Here is a 22430-nt window from a genome sequence, read left to right as displayed (position 1 = left end):
AATGATTCTATGATTCTATGAATGTGAATGCTGCAACAACATCCCTCTACTGTTGTATTCGCTAGCGATGAAGTAATCTGCTTTCATCTCCACCCCTCTCTGGTCATTGGTAGGTCTGTCATTTTGCTCCTACATAAAAACACCCAGCAACTTCAGATTTTCAAAACTGAGGATTCTCTCACAACCACCTCTTTTCCACCCAAGCAGTCCACTACTTCATGTAGTCTTCTGGACTTTGAACAGATGCTTCTAATTCAGAAAAAAACAGTACAAAAGTTGGGTACATCAAAATGTTTGATTTCATATTCACTAAGAGCCAGACAAAACAACCTTAAACATTTACAAGCACTGACCCTCATTGCTTTGTTATTGCCATGCTATGTGGCTAAGCACTGTTAGTAAACACCATAGCTTAGCAGGAAAAACAGTAAGCTATAATTCTGAGATTCCCAATGCATGTAATGAAATTGCCATCAATTTAAGTTAACACAGATTAGATTTAATCACCAACATACTTACTTTTTCTAACGTTTCAATGCGCTGTTTTAGGAGTCTATTTTCAGTTCGTAACCTCTGGAAGGTAAACAGTTCAGAATTGTATTTCTCAAGTTATGAATTGGAAGTCTGATAAAAGCCAAGCAAGCTAATAACATTTTTATCTCATCACATCTATGAAAATCAATATAAACACAAAAATAATTAGTGACATTTTTAACATCCTTTTATATGATGTATTAACTCAAAAGATGAGTTTAAACAGCTTGATACAGCAAACATGAGACAAAGTCTTGTGTTATACAAAAGCATCTGTGTTGCAATAGCAGAAAGCAGTATGTCTGCAGGTGAACCACAGGGTTTAACCACACATTCAGCTTGACAGCCTTCTCCTCAAACAGAGCCGGACACAGTCTTCATAGTTAAGGGACAAGAAAAGAAGATACTGGACATGGCACTTAATGCCATGGTCTAGCTGACACGGTGGTGTTAGGGCAAAGGTTGGACTTGATGATCCCAGAGGTCTCTTCCAACCAAATCGATTCTGTGATTCTGTGAAAGTGCACTCCCTGCACTAGGACAGGCTAATGATACAGCTACAAGGTTTCCTTCCTTCTCCTTCCAATAATGTATGTTAAGTTATATAATAATAATTATTATTATTATTTAATATGTAAGGTTATACTGAGAATTATTTACCTCAAATGCCCCAGAAGTGAGAAAGAATTGTACAGAATTGCATATTTTACCAGTGCATTTCCTGTAAATTTTAGCAGTCAGCATTCAGATAGAAGACATCTGTATCCTTAAGAACTGAGCCATGGCTACCAGTTCAGTAATGCTTTATTCTGCCAGGCTAAGAGGCACACTCAATGTGCTTGGTCTTCCATCTCCCCAAAATAGCAGAGCTTCTTAGAAGAGAATAAGTCAGAAATGGTTTATATAAGGTCGCAAAGCAGGGCCTAGAAACAGACAGCTTTGGGATGTTGGGTTTGGTTGGCAGGAGGTGTTGTGTGGGTCGGGTTTCTGGGGAAGAAGGAAGCAGGGAAGGATTTGAAATAAGTTAAAATATTGGAATCTAAAGTTACAGTTGACTTTTAAATGCTTTTATTCTGTCCTATTCTGCAGAGAGCTGTCATTTGAGTCCTGCAAATCTTCTGATTTCAGATACAATTACAGCAGTTCCTAATGCTGCTAACTGCCTTGCTGCCTGTTACAAAAACAAAAAAACGCCTGAAAAAGCTTGGAACATCTTAATGCTCCCAGGTGCATGTCACTGAATTTTTCTAAAGAACTGATGCCTTAGAAACTGATATTGAAAGGCACAATGACTAGCAGTGGACAAGAAGAAGGAAGGCTGTACCTCGCTCTCTCTACGAAGATTTATATAGTACACTTGTCCATCATTTTTCCCACTGTCTTTTTCTTATGGAACTGGCTAAAAACATGACATAAGGAAGGAAATCCAGATCAAACACCACACTGTGAAAAAAGTGTGAAAAGGCAAAAAAAAAAGCAGCAAAATCCTATTTATGTCCTAAAAGAAAAAAGATGCAGTGATTAAGTACATACAGAAATTAGGTCAGTTAGTAAAATGGAAACAAACTACACCCGGAGGGTGGCGTTTTTTCTGCGTTATGTATCAATTGCAGAAGCTCCAAAGGAAAAAGCTACTGCAGACAGAAAACACTCAATCTTGGGTCCAGCACATAAGAAAAATCAAGATCTCAAAAATCAATGATAAGCCACTCAAGTGCATTCCAATAAACTCTGTCTTAACATGTGTCTTATAAATGTCCTGTGTGGGACACCTGCATCTAAACTAGCATATTTGGAACCTCTGATAAATTATAAATGCCATCTGAAAATAATGAGAAATAGATACAGCAGGTCTCCATCAAAGATTTTTCTTTAAATGTCCACCAGAAGACTCAATATTTTCAAAATAACTTCCAAAAAATGTCCATTATGAACAGACATCCCAAATACAAATGCTGAAAGAAAAGAATTTGGGGACGTCAATTACATGTCCTGCTACATACACAGATCAAATATGTAAACCCACATCTAGGAATTAAACTGATCCGTAAATAAATTTGTTGAGGCTCTCTTACTTTAATTTCAACTTGTTCTTCCATTTCTTTTGTCTTGATTGTAGTGTATTCCTTTTCCAACCTAAAAATTAAAAATAGTAAATTATGATTAGAAAAATTGCAGATAATTTACTTGTTGGTGTAATACCTAAGAAACAACAGTAGAATAGAGATATAGATTATTGATACTTCCTCTGTTTAAGTGGCCACTTGAAATGCACTCCTGTAAATATTTAGACTGGACATTGAATTTAAACACAGAGACTTCTGTTGATATGAACAGCTGAACCAGCACTCTGAAGAGCAGGTGCTTACTTGTATACCTTTACAGCAGTAACGATTGGGAGCTACTCTGTAATAACCATTCAACCTCATTATACAATAACCAATTCAACAGAAATTCCAAAAGAAAACAGAGCTTGGAAAGCCTGGAAGACAGAAAGATGCAAAGAGATTTGAGACAAATATCTTAAACATATAAAGCAATTTTGGCCTCTCTCCAGCAAACTATGAAATTGTCCCATTTGAAAAAGGTGGCAACAAGAAAAAACAAGCCGAGATAAATAATGCCTCTACAAAAGGCAACCAAGGCAGTTTAGACTTGGAATGGTAGGATACCATGGTAGGAACTACATACACTTATACTGGCTTTCAGAGAAAACATTTTTCCTGAAAGCTTTGTTACTACTTCTGTTTCAGAGAAGACTGCTCACTCTACAGCACTGACCATAGGCTCCGACAGAAGGACTGGCAAATTCAATTGAAAAACCCTCGCACAATCTGCAGCGCAAGAGCAGTGAACGTACAATACACTACAACCAATGGGAGCATCACCAAACTTAACCCTGCAAAAGCACAGTATGTGCAGCTTGGCTTAGCAAAACATAATTTACCAAAGGCAGAAAAGAGAAGACATGCAACTAACCTTAAAAAACCAGTAGTATTATACTCAGGATTTCAAACCCCAAATGAAAGTTATTTTACAATTATCAATGGTATTAGAAAGTTTCATTAATTTATATTTTAAACAGCACTAATCTTGACCATACATGCACTCTTCAGCACTGTGAATACTTTTCCTAAGAACTAAAGTAGGAAGAATTTAGGCTAGATCATAAAGTTTAACTCCTTTGCCTATTTCACTCTCAAAAACCAAACACACACCCATTCCTCCCTGCCCCCCCCAAAAAAACCCACACCCCACACACTGCTTTTTCTATTCAGACCCTGTTTACAGAAGTGCTGTAATTCCCCATAACTTGCAGCTTTCTTCAAAAGTTTTTTAGGTTATTTTTATAAATGAGATATATCTTTGTTGTATTTAAGAAAAATCGCAAATACTGCTTTAGAAGAATTTTCTTGCAGAGAGAACTTCAGTTTTAGCTGTTTATAGTATAAAACACCAAAAAATTTAAAGATGGACATTCAAAATTAAATACGGAATAACTACTTTTAAAGATGAACAAACAGTAGCTCTTAGCAACAGTATAATCTATTTTCTCAAAATGTTATACCTACTTTTTCATCTTTTTTGCATTGTATTTGACTTGGTAAGATGCTTGGATTAATTTGTCTGGACCACTGTCAAACTGATGTGGAATGACCTTTTGAAAGTGCTAAAAGCAATCAGAGCACAAGATTACATATAATTAACAGCTGCAAGGAAATGCACACACACACGCACATTATACATTTCAGACACCTCTTACAATTATTATAACCTTAATTTACCTGTAACATTCCTTCCATGTCAAGTTGCAGTAATTCGGCTTGGTTCATCTGAAGTACTGCTAAACCTACTCGAAATACTATCTCTAAACCCTGAAAACAGAAGTTAAGAAATATCCAACAATTATTCATGGCACTGTCAACAGTACAGAACGATTCTACTGCTTACTAATGTTGGAAATCTTACCCAGTTTCTCAGACAAGCAAAAGGGCTACTGAAAAGTCTCTCGACAAATTGGTTCTGGGTTTCCTATTTTGTCTCAAGGACAAGTAGCCCAGCTATTTGTCCTGATGCCAGACCTTCCCCTCAGAGAGGCTAGTGCTGAGGTAAAAAAAAACTCCTGAGTGACAGGTATGCTCTATGTCAGCTTTATCAAATATTTTAAGTATATCTAGTACAAAAACCCCAGGTACTTCGCAAAAAAGCCATTTTAATTTCAGACATGGTACAATGCAGTTAAACTATTTAAACAGATACAAGAGAACATCTCACTCAGACATTCTTGAGTGTAAACTAAAAAGATCCACCTTTGACTTACTATCTCCTAAAAGATGATTGCAGAGAAAGAGCATAAACGGGCCATAAGCTTTGGTTTGTTACCAGTTACAACCACGCAAAGCTCTAATCATAAGCACAACTTTGGTGTCTTCGTGATAGTGACGCTGAATAATTCCTTAAGTTTCTTTGGTTACTCTGGACAATAAGAGATGCCAACACTCTCTCTTCTTGGCCTGCATAACCCCATGCAGCTCTGACTTTGGCCTGAAAGCAGCATTACTTTCTACACCAAGTTTACTATAATACTGAGAAAATGATGGCCCTCTTGTACACAATGCTATTGCATTGCATCCAGGACTGACAGATCTCGTAACTCTTCAATAGGCTTAGAGTACAAAGTTGCATACAGAATCTACATTCAAAGATTTAGTTGCTCTTCCTTGACAAACTACATACACAGACATCTTCCCCTACAAAATAATCTGATAAGCATAAGGACTAAAAAGCAAGACTATCTGAGATTTGCCCATCGTAATGAGATTTATACCACTACATAAATAACTGCTTTTAACAGCTACTCTTGAAATAGAACATGCGAGTATTGAGTAGTTACCTCAGACATAAAGATATCAAATATTCTCGTTGCAATTGGTAGTGGAAAAGTTGTAAGGAATATAGTTAAAAACCATGACGACGCATACATAGAAGTGTGGAAACTCTGAGACTGAAAGTGCACATAAAGCTCTGGAAGATGCTCCTGGAAAAGAAGAGGAAGGAAAAAAAAATACGTTAAGCTTCTACTGGTAGTTTTATTGTGGTTATGTTTTTGACAAGTTTTGAATAAAAGAAGAAAATAATTGATATTTAGTACAGATAGCAGCTTCATAATACAGAACTAGGGAAGCTATCACTCATCGTTATCAAGAATCATGCAACAGACGTCCCAGTATAGAACGCCCTACAGCACTTCTACCCTGCAAAGCACAGATTACAAAAAACACTTTCTGATCCTAATAGCAAGTCACAAGCCCGTAAATCCCCAAGTCACATCTAAAGTGGGCTACAAAAAAAGAGTTAGAAAGATCTAGGGTATGGACAGAGACCTATGTCTTACTTGCTATGTGACATCCCACCCCAATCATCATGTTAGGAACTGGATCACCAAACACAAACATATCTGTCTATCAGCCTGAAAGTGTTCTATGTCCCAAATCTGGACACAATTTTAATTCTACGTATGAGGGTATCTCCCAGTTCCCATCTTTTAAAATAGCTATAAATTGACCATGAAGACGACTTTCAGAATCTTCAATCCAAACAGAACTAGACATTCATTTGCTTAAACAGTACCAATACAAATCCTCATGCTTCAGTGTTTAAAGCCAGCCACTGTCTGCCAAAGGTTAAAAGAGTAGACCACACAGCCACATGCATTTACTTCTGAAGTTCTGAAACTAGCTGCTGTCAAGAGAACAGCCTATTAGCCAACAGACATGCCTGCTCTTGAATCGTAATTCGCAAGTTCCTTATTAATAGTTACTGAAGAGAAAGTTTGATAGATTTTGTATGTACCTGTATCATGCATTCAAACTGGTACATACAAAGGCCCAGTTCAGCCATGCTTGGTTTAAAGAGTTCTCGTAGTCTGTAATCTTGCATTAATTTAACAAAGACACAGAATGCCTCTTCTTCTGGCATCTACATTAAAAATAAAAAAGCACAGTAAAAACTCTGGACAAGCGTGAGGATATATCAGAGTAAGTGCCTGGGAGCGTTTATGGTTTTTTGTGTGTATGCACACATGGGGTGGGGGTTTTTTGGTTTTGCTTTTCCAGGGGTTTTTCTTTGGTTGTTGGTTTGTTTGCAGGTTTTTTGGTTTGTTTGTGGGTTTTTTGTTTTGTTTTCAAGAGATTTATAACCAATTACTGTAATGAACTTTTGTATACATCGAATTCTATCAAGTGATTTCTAAACTGAAGCAGAGGCCTGCAAGTTTCTTAATAATATACCCTACTTTGTAGGCCAGGTTGGACAAGGCTCTGAGCAACCTGGTCTAGTGGAAGGTGTCCCTGCCCATGGCAGAGGGGTTGGAACTAGATCATCTTTAAGGTCCCTTCCAACTCAAACCATTCTATGATTCCTCATAAAACAAAAGGCAGTAACACAAAGGCAGCTTTAGGATTATCAAATCAACTGTGAAGTTCCATTTGAACTCTGAGGACATTCAGTGTAATAGAACTGCAATGATGAGTTCGTTAATAGTTGAAACAACATTCACTAAAATAGCTTGCAATCCTACCTTAGCTCTGAGAAATGAATGTATTCTCCCACTCAAAGATAGTATCTTCTTGGCAAATAGAACCACAAAGAATAAATCTCATTTGATTTGCAGAGTGAACAGCTGCCCTTGACAATTCCATTGTAACAAAACGATGAAGGAAAACTATTATAAAAACTCCCAATAAACCGTCATGATATATTATGCATTCTAGCGGGGATTTTAAAGGTTCATATATTTTTAATATCATGTTTACCTGCATAAGCAGTAATCCAACTATAAAAGCGCTTCCTTGACAGTATCCAACCTCACGATCCACCAAAGAATAAGCCTGTGAAATAAAGTTTTAAGACTCTCAACAATTAAAACCTCATTATCAATAAAAATTAATCATAGTCCACGCTGTTGTTTTGCTAATAACTTACTCTTCCCCTCCCAAATCCCGCAAGGACAGACATCCTATTCAGAAGTTTTAGTCAGATATTCTGGTTGCTACCTGCTGCTACAAAGGGGTATGAACTCTGCTCTCTGATAGCCTACAAAGCTAAAATTAAGGCATATCTTTAAAAAACAAACAAACAAACATGCAGTTTTCAACTACAAGAATTTGCCAAAAGATAACAGAGACAGCTGGCATACAAACTGCACAAGGTTACTACTTTTACATGAGACAGACCAGACAAAGAAACAATGGTTCTTTTCAGAAAAATTATCTGCTGCAGTTTTATTTACAGGTGGAGGAAATGTGGTGATCTCCATGCACGTCACATCTTCAGTTTAGAGTTCTGGAAGTTACTAGGACTTGGTTACCTGCCAACTTTTTTGTTGAAACTATGTTGTATGGAAAAAAAAAATAATCTGTCTTTCAAAATTTAAGCTCTAGTACAATGAAGATAAAATAATGCAAACTTAATTTTATGGTGGCATTCTCATTTTGTGCTTGGGCACTGTAACAACTGCACATTACCTTGTACCTGCCATTTGCCACTACCACTTGTGGGTTCGGAAACACTTGAAAACTGAATGCTAGTTTTCATTTACAACGTTCTTGTCTTGATCAACATTGTTTAGTTTACTTCATAGCATACTCTATTCCATTATACAATCAGCAGTTAGCATGTGACTTTCTTTTAATGCAAACTTAGTAGGTTTTTTAAATCTCATATAAAGTAAAACCATAATCTATAAGAATACTGTATTTGAAAGCTATCTTTGAAACTGGAATGTAATTTGTTAAACCATTCCACCATCAAGTAGAGTAAGTTTTTTAAACTTAAACACATGAAACTGCTGCAAGTTCACTATATACAAGGCAAATTATTTTCCAGACTTTTGTGCACTTTCTTGCTAATGTATTTTCAAGGGCTGAAATACTGACTTACCTTCATTACATTGAACAAGACCTCCTGTCCAAGGCTGTCTTTTTCTTTAAAAAAATCATGCTCAGGATATGTTCTAGCAATGTCCCTTCTTATTAATTTCTCACAAGGAGATGTCATTTTCAAAAGCTCTGAATACTGATCCTTAATTGGCATGCTTTGAGCACTGCATAAGAGTTGCCAAACAATTGCTCTGAAATGATGAGGTATCCCTTTTCGAACAAGCTCCTAAAGCACAAGACACAAATTCATTTATATTTCCTGAAAATATAAACATAAGCCTAAAGAACAAAACACTTCAAATTAAGTTCCTCACAACTTCAGAACATGTTTATATCATGTCACAAACCAATTATACAGTTTATAATGTGTAAATCTCAATTTTAGTGTGATAAATTGTTAGCTAAAAGTAAGGAGACTGAATCATTTTTAGTGGCTAAATTAGCTAATGAAAGTAGTCCCCTATTCATAGTAAGCTACTAGAAAAACTGAATATTCAAGTAAATTTTAAACAAGAATTCCCATTAGCCCAAATTTAATACAGTTATTTTTATATTTCATAAAAGATGACTGAATGTAACACCCTTAATTATATTTGAAGTGATTGAGATGTAAGAAATAACCAATTAAAAATTATTTCCAAGACACGTAAATGATAAAATGTGGAACTAACTGTAGCACAGACAATTGAAACAACAACAAAAAAATTACTACTATCACAAGTCATTTGACAAACTTGACAAGTTGTGTCTAATTTCTCCGGTGTGCCAGTATTTCCAAGTTCTCTTTTAAGAAAATATTTAAATGTAGTTTCAGACACTGGACTGAGAAAACATTAAGTTTACAACTACTGAATTAACTATATTTACTTTATCTTCCTTAAAAAAAATCATCTAGGTATTATACCATTCAAACCTTCTCAGATCAATAGATCTAAGAACCTGATACTTGTCTTTTCAGAAAGCACAAGCTGCAAGTAGTCTTGTTGCTTGATCTGAAAACTGAGGAAAAAAAGTATGATTCAGAAAGTCTACAGTCTCAGCAGTACTTTCTGCAACTAGGATCAGTCTGACCTAGAAGATTGTCTCTTCAAGACAAGAGAGTTCCTTTAATAATTCTTGTACATTAAGAACTGTTATCAAGTATTCTGTCTCCTAAAGGATTGTTTCTTTCACTAGTGTGTATTCTGAAGTCAGAGTAATTTCCTATTCTGCAAAGCTTCTTGTTTTTCCTGTTTGTTCCAAATACTTCTCCAAACATTCAGATTAATTAATGCAACAACGATAACTTTTAAAGAGATCTTGCTTTCAAGTTTTGTTTTTGTTAAGCTTGAACTCCACTGCAGTAGTTTTGCATCACTGACCTCAATTTTCTAACATCCCCAAGATCTCCAGCCTGCTTCAGAACCATCCTAGTAATGCCACTCCAACTGTTTGTCCCGTTTACAACACAACTATGACACCCTGTGTTATTTCCTAAAAGATTTCCAAGACAGCAACCCTAACACACCAGCTTTCCACACCTGTCTCTAGCTACCATTTGTCAACAACACATTATCAGATTGTAGATCAGTCATCTAAAGCCTCAGGGGCTACTAATAACGAAGAAGTAGCAACTGGTTTCTTGCTTTAAGTTACCATGCACCTGCTTGACAGAGTAACAGGGTTACTCCCGCCAACATTCCTAAGGGAACAGCAGGAAAATGCACCTGCTAAGCAGCACTAAAATGATGTCATTCTACACAGTATTATACACATTGAAAATTAGGACTTAAGTCATCCTTCAGAATCCCTCCATAAACAGGAAGCGAGCTCTGAAGTGGATCAAGAGACATAAGGATAGAACAAATCACCTGTAGGAAGGTATATACACCTATGTCAAACTTAAACAAACTTACCAGACATCTAATAACTTAAGACCAGTTTTACAGCCAAGACAAAAAGATACCTATGCTGCTAAAGTCGTACCTACTGGCATAATCAGGAATTGGGTATGGACGTTCTGGTATTCCATCGTAAATGCAGAATGACACAGTTTAGGCTGACTTTCGACAAACAAAACAAAACCAAAGAAAAAAATATTGAGAATTATTTAACCAAAGGAAAACTCACTAGCAATATAATTAAATATTTACTGAAAGTTAGTCAAATACTCCCCAAATTATACTTGGCCAGCTGTAAAAACAAGTGATACTTGCGACACTTTAAAGTGTTCGAATGCAAGCAGTTCAAATGAATGCTATCCCACCAGATCTACTTATTACTTCTTACTCACTTCTCCTTTCTCTTGCCAGGTTCATGTGGCCTTCTTTTCAAGGCCTTTTGGGAATACCTTTCCAGAAACTGCTTTCCCTATGCAAGGAGGAAGTCTTGAATTCATTTTCTTCCCTTTTTTCCTCTCTCATGTTCTGTCTTCACAACTGCTTCACATAAAAGATACTTTACTTTAGCCCATTGTTCTGCCTTCCCACAACCTATTCATACACGCACATTCCAAACTGCTGAAAAGACCTTGAAATTTGTATTCTGCACATAAAACTACAGACTAGAGCCAAGAAAGAACCAAAGCAGAACGGACCTGCCTACAAACAAGAAAATCCCACGCTGCTGTACTTGCTGCCTCCGAAACATGGATACATTCAAATGCCCTCAATGCTTCTTAGTTTGAATTTAAAGTGTAACTGAATTCCACTACTGTACATGCCCACAACTAAGCCAGACTGGACACACACTGGTCAGAGTTTGTCCGATCCACTCGGAATTTAGAAACTATGTGTTCGTCTGCTTAAGGCCATCCCTGGGGTCAACACACTTGGCATGCACAAAAAACTAAACTCAGAGCCTCATACAGTGGAATTATCAGCTCTTCTAATAAGAATGCTTTAAAAAGACAGTTGGGACAATACTCATAGTATGCAGCTATCAGATGCCCTTAAGCAGGTTTTCAGTAATTCCATTTTAAAAACATGAAGCAAATCTTCCCTATACTCATGGGAATCTCTCATTAGAAGGAGACTGAAAGCTTTAGTATTCAAGACACAGTAAATGCATCTAGTTTTCAATAAGAGACATTTGGAGGGCAAAGCTGTTACCAAAGTCTGGTTACATAGAAAGCACTACAGCTTAGGGATGGAATAGATTCAACTGGAAGCTTCTATGACATATTTGTTTAAAGAAAAAAAAAAAACCAACAGGAAGATAAATCAGTATCACTTATAACACATTACAAATATATCCTAAAAAAATAGTGTCCAATTACTACCTTAACTTGCTTTTCTTTCTTTTTCCGTACATCTTCCCATTCATTCACTATCCTCCCCCACAGGATCCATGCATCTTCTTCAAGATGGCTGAGATTGCTAGAAGCTGATGAACTAGATACAAGAGAAGATCCACTATTTCTTCTTGACCCATTTACTGATCGCAAGGATTTGCTATCTGTTTCCAAGAGTCTGCAAAGAAAACGCACAAAAACCCAATTCAAGTTCTTCTAATCACATGCTATTAATTGTTTCCTTAGAAGGCAGTTCTTCCAACGTCTTTACAAAGAAAGCACCCAAAGGTCCAGTGGAACAGTTTTTCCAACATCCATTTGTACTAAATTTGAAAAGAAGAACTGGCCAATGTTACTGTTTCTTCTTGAGATCACAAGTAATTCTGCAGACAGAAGAACAGCTCACATTACAGTATTTTAAGAAACAGATAAAAATGTCACACTGTGCATCAACAACACTAAGAGAAGTGAAATTTTTTAAAACAAGTGTTTTGTGGTCTCATAGACTACACCTTAATACATAAAAGGATCAAATTAGAGAAAGTACAGAAGCATCACAAGTCCAACACTTTTAATCATTCATCAATTGGAGATTAATAGCCCTACAGGGAAGATGCCCAAGTTTTGTTTTGAGGCATAAGTACCAGCAAAAGGGCTTTGATTTTACTAACAACAAAAAAACCCATAGTTGTTGTACATTAGACTGGCAAACAGAATATAAGGAAGTTAAATATCCCCAACAATAGTGTCAAATGTCAAAGTACTACAAAATAGACAATAATTTTAAAGAAAAGAAAAAAACTAGCCTCCTAAAAGTTGACCTGATTACACTTTTTTTTTAATGGATAGTGTAAATACAGACAGAATAATTCAAGTCTGGAAAAATTTTAACACACCTCAGATTTGCTGACAACTTTTCACAAATCAACGTGGTGTTTTATAAATGCATGGGAAAAATCACAGACCTAAAGAACGAGGACAAGGCAATAAAAGCAGTTAGTATAGCTAATGAATGTGTAATTAAAGCATGGCATTCAGATGTGAGAACTTCTGGGGTCATCAGGCAGCAAGGTATACATAAGGATGTGCCAAGTGCTGGACAGCTGAAGAGACTTCCTGTTAGCTGGTTGCTATGGCCATCAGTTTTGCAAGGAGCTGGGGATTCTGGGCAAAAAGGCATGCCCTGTTGATCCTTAACTAATACTCACCCCAATACTCAGGGGGAAAATTTTTAGACCACATGTTAGGGAAGAGCAAGAATTCAGACTAACTTGAAAAACGTTTTGCTATATCAGGAGTTTCCTTTGTGCTTTAACTTCCAAGAATTCCAATGTCTGTAACTCAGAGTGATCTGATTGAATAACTTCTCAATGTACCTGCACAAAAGCTAACCTCTCCAGCATTTCAGCAGGGTCAGGTTAGGTTTTAGATACTTAATAAATTACAACCTGAGTTTTGTGTACAATCTCAGGTACAATATAACTCAGCATATCTACAATTTTTAAGCTCTCTGCTATGATAGAGATATTTATACTAGCTTTCCCTGTTCCCAGCTTTCACCTGCTGCTGTTTATGGAAGTTAGGGGAAAAAAGTAATTTATTTCATGAAGACAACAAATACAGTCTCTGCAGCAGAACTCTGTTTGGGAAAGGGTTAAATAGTAATGCTTTTGGAGTAAAAAAAAGATCAAGCTTTTTCAAAACCAATTTTAATTTACTTCATATTAATGGAATGCAGAAAATCTTGAGGGGGGTGGGGAGGGAGGGGAGAATCCATTTTTAATGTTTAGAGACCTGGCCTATACTGAACCATAACGAAAATTTACAGTTTGGAACTCCTCTCAATCTGAGACAGTGCCTAAAGATCAAATTCAAAGTAATCAGAGGAAAAACAAGCACAGAATAAACATTACAATTATAAAAACAAGGTCCTAACTAGTCACTTTCCGTTTTCACTGCTTTCTATAGAAGTTATGATAAGTTTCTGTAATTTGGCCTTACCTGGATAAACTCATTGTCCTTAGATTTGAAAACGGGATGTTCTTTTTACAGTAAGTAGCAAGTTCTGTGCTGTTTAGTCACTGTTTTCTTTCACCTAAAACTTTATAAATGATTTACTAACACCAAACAGCTCCACCAGGACTCTGGACCGAGCCACCTCATTATTCTGAGGGGACTTTCAGCATAACTGGATTACAGAATGCCACAAGACATAGCTTGAAACAATTTCAGTTCTTTCCATTTCTAGCTCTAACTAATCCATACTCTCCTTATTGACATAAAAGCCAACAATGAAAAGGAAACCTTTAAAAACATCCATCACCAGCAATTCTTCCAGCAAGCAGAAACAAGAATAGTTCCCTGTGTTCAGAGTACAATTGCTTGTCAACAAAGTGCCACTGTGCTAAAACACAGATTCAAACTGTTCCGAAACTACAGTGCACCCAGCATAAGAGCATCAAGTTTCTGCATTGAAGTGTAGTATCTCATGAGAAAAGGTACACATGATAGGACAGCCTCTAATTAGAATTCACACACAAGACTAATGTGGGATTGAACAACAGGTCTGGATAAAATTAAATAAAACCAGACAAGATTTGCTAGCTTATTTACTAAACGAAGGAAGCTGACTTGAAAAAGAAAGCCTAGCAAGCCCAAGCTCGCACTCTTTCAATAAGCAAGTTAGTCTAACTGCAGGGCTTAATGAGATGACATTACGCTCCAACACAGATAAGCAGTCCAAAGAACAGGTGACACTGCTTTTCAAATAAAACTTAGTCACTTAGTCATGAACAGAGCAGAACATCTCAGATTAAGTGCAAACTAGCTTTCTTAAAAGCATTCTATTTAACTCATTGTTTTCTTCTTTTGATAAATTTTCATTTGCACAGCAAAAATTACATATAGTTTATCTCTGAAGGACAGACAATCTCATAAACCACAAGAAGAGGATGAGGTGGTTCTAGAAGCTGCCTGTCATTCTCAATCAAGAACTAGACAGATATAACAAATTCCCTGTAAGTTGTATTGCTATTAGGCTGCAGAACACGAACATGAGAGAAGACATGCCAGGTGACACAATGGCATTAGCCCCTCCTCCTCCCAGTTACTCTTTTCCTCTACTGAAAGGTACTACCCTTATAACTGAATCAGAGTTTAAAAGAAAAAAACACACAAAAAAGGAGTACCTCAACTGCCTCAGTACAAAGTCCAGCACGCTAGCAGAGGCTGGAACAGAGCCTGAACTATCAGACTCTGCACTGCACTACAGCACAAGGGATAGCAATCTTCAGTAGGTTTCAAAGCCCTGCAGCTATCCGCTAAGTCTAAAACCTATTCAGAGCTCAAGTTCTCCTTTACGGTCAACCTCTCATGAACTACTGAAATGTACTTGTCAAATATAACCACATTTTGCAAGAGGCCAGATGACTTAAAAGTCCTGCCTCGAAAGTGCAAGTAAGTATGAGTTCTGGAAATTCACCATTAAGAAATCATACAGTCCAATTTTATTTCTTAGTGAGATTGCCAATGTGCAATCACCATGCACGTCAAGAGCAACTGATCCAACTGAAAGTTGGATCTTGAACTGCAGATGATGCAGATAAATATACACTCATAGAAAGGCTGCCACGAATAGTTGCTTACTATACAACAACAAAAAAGCCAAGAAGAACAGAAAGGACTGATTAGGAATTTACTTTTCACAAAATTAAGGCATTATGCATCTGCCACCATTAGTGTAACAGCAGGAAGATGACTGAACACTGTTCCACCTCTAAACATAGCAGCTTATATAGTGGAAAGCAAGAACTAGGTAAAAATGGAAAAAAAAATAGAGAAAATAGAATTCAGAAATCTTTAAGACTTCAAAAATCTAATAGAAATTATAGTTTTGATCTAAGAAGGCGAGGAAGTTATATGAAAGTCTCATCCCTGAGATACTCTATTTTAAATTGGATACTGAAAAAAAAAAAAAAGTCACATGGCTCCAGTGTAATTTCTTAGGATTAGAGGCAGCTATAAACACCCCTGTAAATCCAGGAGAGAAAAACACCTTTGAGAGTTCCGCAAAAACAGAACTTGTAAAACCATAGCACAAGAACATAAGTTCTTAAACCTTGGGACCTTGAAATTGAAACGTGCCATGAAGTTTTACCTAACCTCCCTTTAACAGCCTCTATGCTGAAATTGCAATAAACCAATTTTAGTCTCATTGCTGTACTTTGAAGACCAAAAAGTTTTCCATTCACCTGTTCTGTTCCTCAAGTTTAGCGAGTAATTCTAAGTCATCTGGACTCAGCTGTGTTGGTGAGGATGGTGATAATGCAGGTGTAGACAGAGTGGTAGAGGAGGATGTAGTGTGTAATGAGGCAGATGGACTTGCCACCTGACTGGCCATTTGACTGACGGTGTGTGACACAGTGTTCTTCACCCATGAGAGAGTAGAGCTCAGCTTTCCTGCAACCTTGTCTGTCGCCACCTGTGATGACAAAAAGAAGAGGATGCATTAGTTTTCTTTTTTTAATACCTTTTTTCAGTAAACCTGCTGCACTGAACAAAGGAAAAGATATACAATATGCATGAAGTGACATTGAGATTATTTTTTTTTTCCAGAACACCCAAGGCTGTCAGAAGCAACACAAGCATCAAGAGCAATACAATATTAGAGAAGTAGTAACATGCAAGTATACTGCTAATCCACAAAGAAAGACTCAGAGGAATTTCCAACATATACTCACAGAGCTCATTTCTGCAGTACAGAAATACCACAGGATCCAGGATCAGCTCAGACTTCCCATTACAAAAATAAATAGAAACAAAAGCTTATTTTAAAACATTTTGATAAACTAATAATGGCACAGAAACTGTAGAAAAATAGATACAGAAACTACTTGACTGATTGATGCTGAGCAGTACAAGTATACAAGCGTAAACACTCCAGCCCAACCACTGCTCACCTTCACTAATCCCCACAGTGGCAGGACAGAGAAGCAAGGGCATCATGTTTCTAATCTACACCAAAGCAAAAGATCCTCTAGCATCTGCCAGTGTGCAGAAAACAGTCAAAGAATTTATGCCCATGAATCTACAACAGCTCCTGAATGTCTTACGTTAAGGCCTCATCCGTCAGCTCTTCTCCGACCTCACTTTCTCTTCAGGTCACCCCTACACCAAGTGTCCTTGACCCCAGATGCCACTGCCAGCGCCTGGACAAGTCTGGGGTTTGGGAGGGGTCCTGGAGGAAAAGCGAGAGGTGCTACCAGAACAGAAGGGAGCTCTGAGCAGTCAGTCAGGGAAACTGCGGGTCCAGGAATGAGGATGTTAACTGAGGTTGATCATAATCTGCTGCTACTTCTTGACCAGTGTTATGGGGTAATGCAGCCCAACAGATCCATCGGTCACTAGAGAAGAAAGAACAGCAGCCCCTGGAGGTATTTTCTAATGAACCCCTCACTAGAGCTTCCTCCAGCAACTGAAAAAAAGTAAGAGGCTTTGACCTACAGTGATTCAGAGAGTTCAATTCTTCACTGGCCCAGCTTAGAGAAAATAGAGATGCACCTTACAGAAAGAGCTAGCTGCCTAGAAAAAGGTTAAAACTCTTCAAAACCAAGGTTGAAGAGGAACTTCCTTTGAAGCAGTCCTGCTGGCAATTATTTATTTTGACCTTTGCTGACTTCCTCAAAACACTGAATTGCTCAATGGTTGTCACAAACAATTCTGCAGTACAGATATACAATAATTGTGATTATTGTCTATACATTAATTATATACACACATATATAAATATTGTATACACAATAATTATGTATACAAAATATACAATAATTGCTAAGATACTAAAGACACTGAGCTACAGGAAAAGATCCCTTCCCAAGATCCTCTAACAGAATCTTATTAAAACAGAACTTCACCTGGAAAAAGTAACTCCATCCCAGTACACTGTGCATTTATCTGACACACAGTATATAGACTGAGTGACCGGTTGCTAAAGCAGAAGCTTTTACTTATATACAACTCTACAATGAACTTTTTTGTGAATCAAATGCACCAGTATTTTATTTTCAGATCACATTGAAAGAAACACACAGAATGCTTTTAGAAAACAAGAGGAACACTACAGGTCAATCACAAAATAGTGGTACTCAATCTCCCCACTTCCTCTCCACCAGCAACAGGACACTTCAGAGCTCTCCTAGAGGACTGTGAAGAGGTTTCCTATTTCCACATGCTTAAGATTCATTCCGGGAACTCCAGCAGATTTTGCTAGAAATCTTTAGATGCAGGGATACAAACCACTGGTGGGAATAGTAAGATCCCAATGTAAGCATCAGAAAGGTTCCAGTCTGTTATGTCACTGTTGGACAGGAAAGCTCAGGTATATCAATATGGGGTTTCTTTAAAAAAAAAAAAAACAAACACACCACATGATCTTTTAAAGACAGTCTTTGAAAAAATCACTTCCAATACAAGCATTTGACACCATCTTTTATACAAGAAAGGAATAAAAATTGCTAGAGGTTTCAAAATCTTAAGTTTAACACATGCATTAATATTTCACTCAGTCAATACTCTTTATTCTCTGTTGCTATGAAAGGATAAATTATTGCTGTTTCACTTTGAATAAAATAGCATTATGATAAAGGTCACTCGTACACCTCACTTAAGACTGATTATTTTCTCAAAGGCTTTAAATTGCTTAAAATACGACAAGTAATGCAACTATTCAAAAAATAAAGGCTGGCAGAAACAGGGCCAATCTTAACACCACAGCAAAAATGACTGCCATATGCAGCTGGTTTTAAGTGTCACCCAGCAGTGAATTTGAGTAACACCCTATGCTAGAGAAACAGGAAGAGAAAGTACATGATCAGTTTTTATCTCTTTACAAAGTCAAGTAACTAGGAAGACTTCAGGCAAAAAAGCAAATCCTAGCTGTGTCTGGCTTATACATTATGAGGTTCATACGCCACATTAAGATAGCTGAAGCAGGGAGTAGGGGACAGAAATCAAGAGTCTTACTAACACTCATTCACCAACACATCACTAGGCATTAAAAATTAATGCAAAGGTTTGCAGAAGCCAATTATGTGACGATTACCAAGAAAAAGTATGGTCAAGAAAACCATGTAAGACAGCAGTTAAATTGGAACGACGAGTCTAATAATATTACTGTTTCTAAAAGCAGCTCAGAGTTTCACTAGAATGTATTCAGAGAATTAATGCCCCCAAAAATATTCCTAGTCAACTACCTGAAAGCATTAAGAAATATAGCAAGCAAAAGCACAGCTGCAAAATGCAAATGTTTGAAGATCAAAAGGCTCACAGTGAAGTTTGTATCAAAAACACATGAAGAATTCATTTAGGGAAAAATAGCTACAGCAGTCACCCAGGGCCCAGCTAAATTAAGAAAAAAAATTCTGATCTAATAGCTAACTAGTCAACTCTAAGTCCTTTTGCCAGGCTTTTCCAGGGTTTCCTAAAAATCTAAAACCAGCTCTCTTAAATTGTCACCACCAGTGAAGACTCCTGGACCTAGACATGAAGGCATTTAACTATCAGTTCATTATCCATTTCCCTAAATAGGGCAGAGTAACAGGTTTTCCGTATCTCATCATTTCATCTATGTTAATTTCAAAATTTATATTCAGTGACAGAGGATTTCATAGAGTTATTCTTTGACAAGTGACTTAAGGCCTTCCAGAAAACAGGTCACTGGAATTTGAAAATGAGAAAAATCTTCCTAGGAGCAACACACCAGTATTTCTATCAACATGTGCACAGTGCTCCTACACTTGCCCTTCCAACTCTCTTTAATTCTTTATTAAAAGAATGGTAATCTCTGCTATGCGTCATAAGCTTTCCAACTCTATGAACACGTTTCCATCTAATAGGGTAGTCATACTTAGCCATCGCTAAACCACAGGCCACTGCTACTTCCCACCTTTCTGCTGACAATCCCGGTGACAAGAAATCTGTGTCCCACTACTAAGGTAATACATACATGTAATATAGAAGTGAATCCTACTGACTCTCACTACTATGACAATATACGCATGTAGTACAGAAATGAATCCTACAGACTCCCAAGAGATATGTACCTCTTTCCCCTGACAGCAGAAAGGAAAGAGCTAAAGGTTTCACTCTAGCCCCTTCAGAGAAACTGGGGCTCCCCCAACTAAAAATCACAGAGCTATCAAGTTGTTGAAATTAGTCCTTCTGCCTTTAGTTACACCAATGAGAAAAAAAAATCAATATGAATGTTGGCAGGTACTTTCACCGGGTATCACCAACTCCAGGAAACACAAGAAAATCTGTATGAGCATTTGGTTTAATACCTCCCTGCTTTAGGGATGTGGGTTTGCTTAACACAGTGTTCTGCAAGGATTCAAGAAAGCCAGTATCGTTAAACCTTTAATCTCTTCTTTGTATTTTTTGGACAGAGTCTTGTCAAGGCTTTCCTAAACAAAAGTTTATTTTAAAAACTGCCTATTATTTAACCAGTGATATTTCTGCAGGCCTGCAGCAGTGTCCTTTTGGCTACAACAGTGATGCTCTGCACTTCAGTTATGAAGTGTCCTTCCCTTTGCTACTCTTCATTATTGTGGAAGAGAGATCATAGTCAGGTGTTCAGCTGTTTGTAGCAGTACCAAGGACAGCCAGATACACCACAGTGCCCATCCCAAAATCTTTGCTAGGTCACAGAGATAAATCTAACTACACAAGATAGGACTTTTTGCCTTTGCCATCAGCCCCTCACTAAGCATACACACCTACGCTACCTCCCCTCCGTTCTGCCTTGCCTTACCTTACCGCTGAAGCACTCAGCTTGGGAAGCCGCCCTGCCTGGCACCCTCCTGCCCTACACCCTGCATGACGGGCAGCAGCCAGCTCAAGGCCAGACGTTGCTGCCCAAGTCCCAGTACTTGCCACATCTATGCAAGCTCTCCATCCCTTCAGCTAATCAGCTCAGGCTGGAAGTCCCCAGTTGACAGTATTCTTTGCTCAGCTCACCTCAGCCAGTTTTTCAACCATGCAAAGAGAAATGGCTTCCTTTTTATTTCCAGCATTTTTCAGATGCTGAAATTCAAGTCACATTTGAAGAGTATAAAAGGTAACCTACATTGCCTGGGAAGCACGCCAAATCATGGAGAGCACCATCAGGATGATCAAGCTATCATTAATTATTATTAATGTGCGATCAAAAACAGAGTCAAGCCATTTTAAAAGCGTGCTTTTTTCTCCCCAGAGGGATCTCACTCAAGAATCTGTCAATTAATCAGACTTTGAACACAAATGCTGCTCCTGGCCCACTGCCAGGGACACCAACACTTTCCACTGAAGATGGCCAGGTCTGGAGACAAGCAGGCATGGGTACACTTTCTTTACCCTTTGCAGGAGGACATACGGAACTGAGAAGGCATCATCCAGCTCCAAACCAGGTATATTCATTCAGGCTCCAAGCCATACTAACAGCTACATTGCTCCCAGTTTGCCAACAGACCAAGAGCACAGCAAGAGTTCATTTGCATCTGCCTGCCTAAGACCACATAGATACCTCCTAAATAAATGTGTGAATTTTGAGTTTGAAAATACTGATCTTCAAAAAGATGAGAGGGACAGGACTTAACTACTAAATACCTTCTACTGTGCTGCAGTTTCCAGTGAGCAAAACAGAACTACCAGCAATTCTCATCCATCTGGTAAGTCACTAGGCAAGGCACAGACCTGCCATGTAATTTAAGCTACTGCAAAGATAATAAATGTTTATATTGATATCACAGACAGATATATAACATTCAGTATTTTAAATGGCACATATAAACTGCACATCATATGTATCTCAGCTTTATGTTTAGTATTTTTAATCTGCTGCTGATTACAGCGCTTTAGTACCAAGACAAAGTACAACACTGTGTTTACATTTTTGAGTTACTCAAAGGAATACTGCAGTGGAGCAGCATATGAAATACTTTAAGTAAGGCTAGCTGAAGGTAGACCGCAGCATCCCACATTACATACAATTACATAAATTCTTTTCCCTGAGAATCCCAAGATACTGTGCAGCACCTTACAGCAAGCCCAAAAATGTTACCACCACATATTTTTGCATTTGCCAGACAGACAATATTTGTTTTTCAAAAAAATCTATTTAGATTTCTTTTAAAAAGGTATTTCACAGTACACATTCAATTAGCCTAATACCTATATTCTGCATTTCCCTGAGGAAAATCTGTAATAAAGTTAGTTATCTTGATTATGCAAAATACTACCTCAACTATTCTTATCATGTGATAAAGTAGAAATAACTCCAAGCCTCACACAAACACTACTGTATATATTATATGCTCCCTACTCTTTCTTTTCTTCCTGAAGAGAGAAAGAGATGGGAACTTCCAGAATACAGGAATCTTCATACTATTCACATATAAAAAGAAGTCTCACATAATTGGCGCTGAAATTATATATGTGGTTTTGAAGCCAGTTATATAGCATTCCATGGACACAGTCTCCTGCTTGGTTCAAAATAGTTAATAGCATTCTAGTATCTGAAGAATGAAATTAAACTGACTCAGCCAAATGACATATGCAGGAGAGGTAGCTGGTGAATCAGCCTGTTATCATGCTTCCTGACAAGCTAAAAATCCTCATTTAGGGCTCAAACATGGCTTCACTATAAGTTTCAT

At 37.5% G+C, this 22430-nt stretch overlaps 1 protein-coding gene across 1 annotated transcript; it reads right to left on the bottom strand.

Annotated features, from left to right (window-relative positions):
- Window positions 1-40: 40 nt before the first annotated feature.
- Window positions 41-20766, bottom strand: EVI5 (ecotropic viral integration site 5; the record flags this gene model as incomplete). The annotated part of the gene is made up of 12 exons (XM_009699311.1): window positions 20758-20766; window positions 15996-16225; window positions 11734-11923; window positions 8476-8700; window positions 7350-7424; window positions 6388-6513; window positions 5429-5572; window positions 4320-4409; window positions 4107-4204; window positions 2610-2670; window positions 520-573; window positions 41-77 (listed from the first exon to the last, which is right to left on the bottom strand). Coding segments are annotated over exons 2-12 (1249 nt in total), but the record flags the coding sequence as incomplete, so codon positions are not given.
- Between the last annotated feature and the right edge of the window lie 1664 nt (window positions 20767-22430).

The sequence above is a fragment of the Cariama cristata genome, unplaced genomic scaffold (genome assembly GCF_000690535.1).
Source record: "Cariama cristata isolate BGI_N322 unplaced genomic scaffold, ASM69053v1 scaffold38490, whole genome shotgun sequence".
Lineage (NCBI taxonomy): Eukaryota > Metazoa > Chordata > Aves > Cariamiformes > Cariamidae > Cariama > Cariama cristata.
The sequence above is the reverse complement of the archived record's forward strand: the minus strand, read 5'-3'. Positions and strand labels throughout refer to the sequence as shown.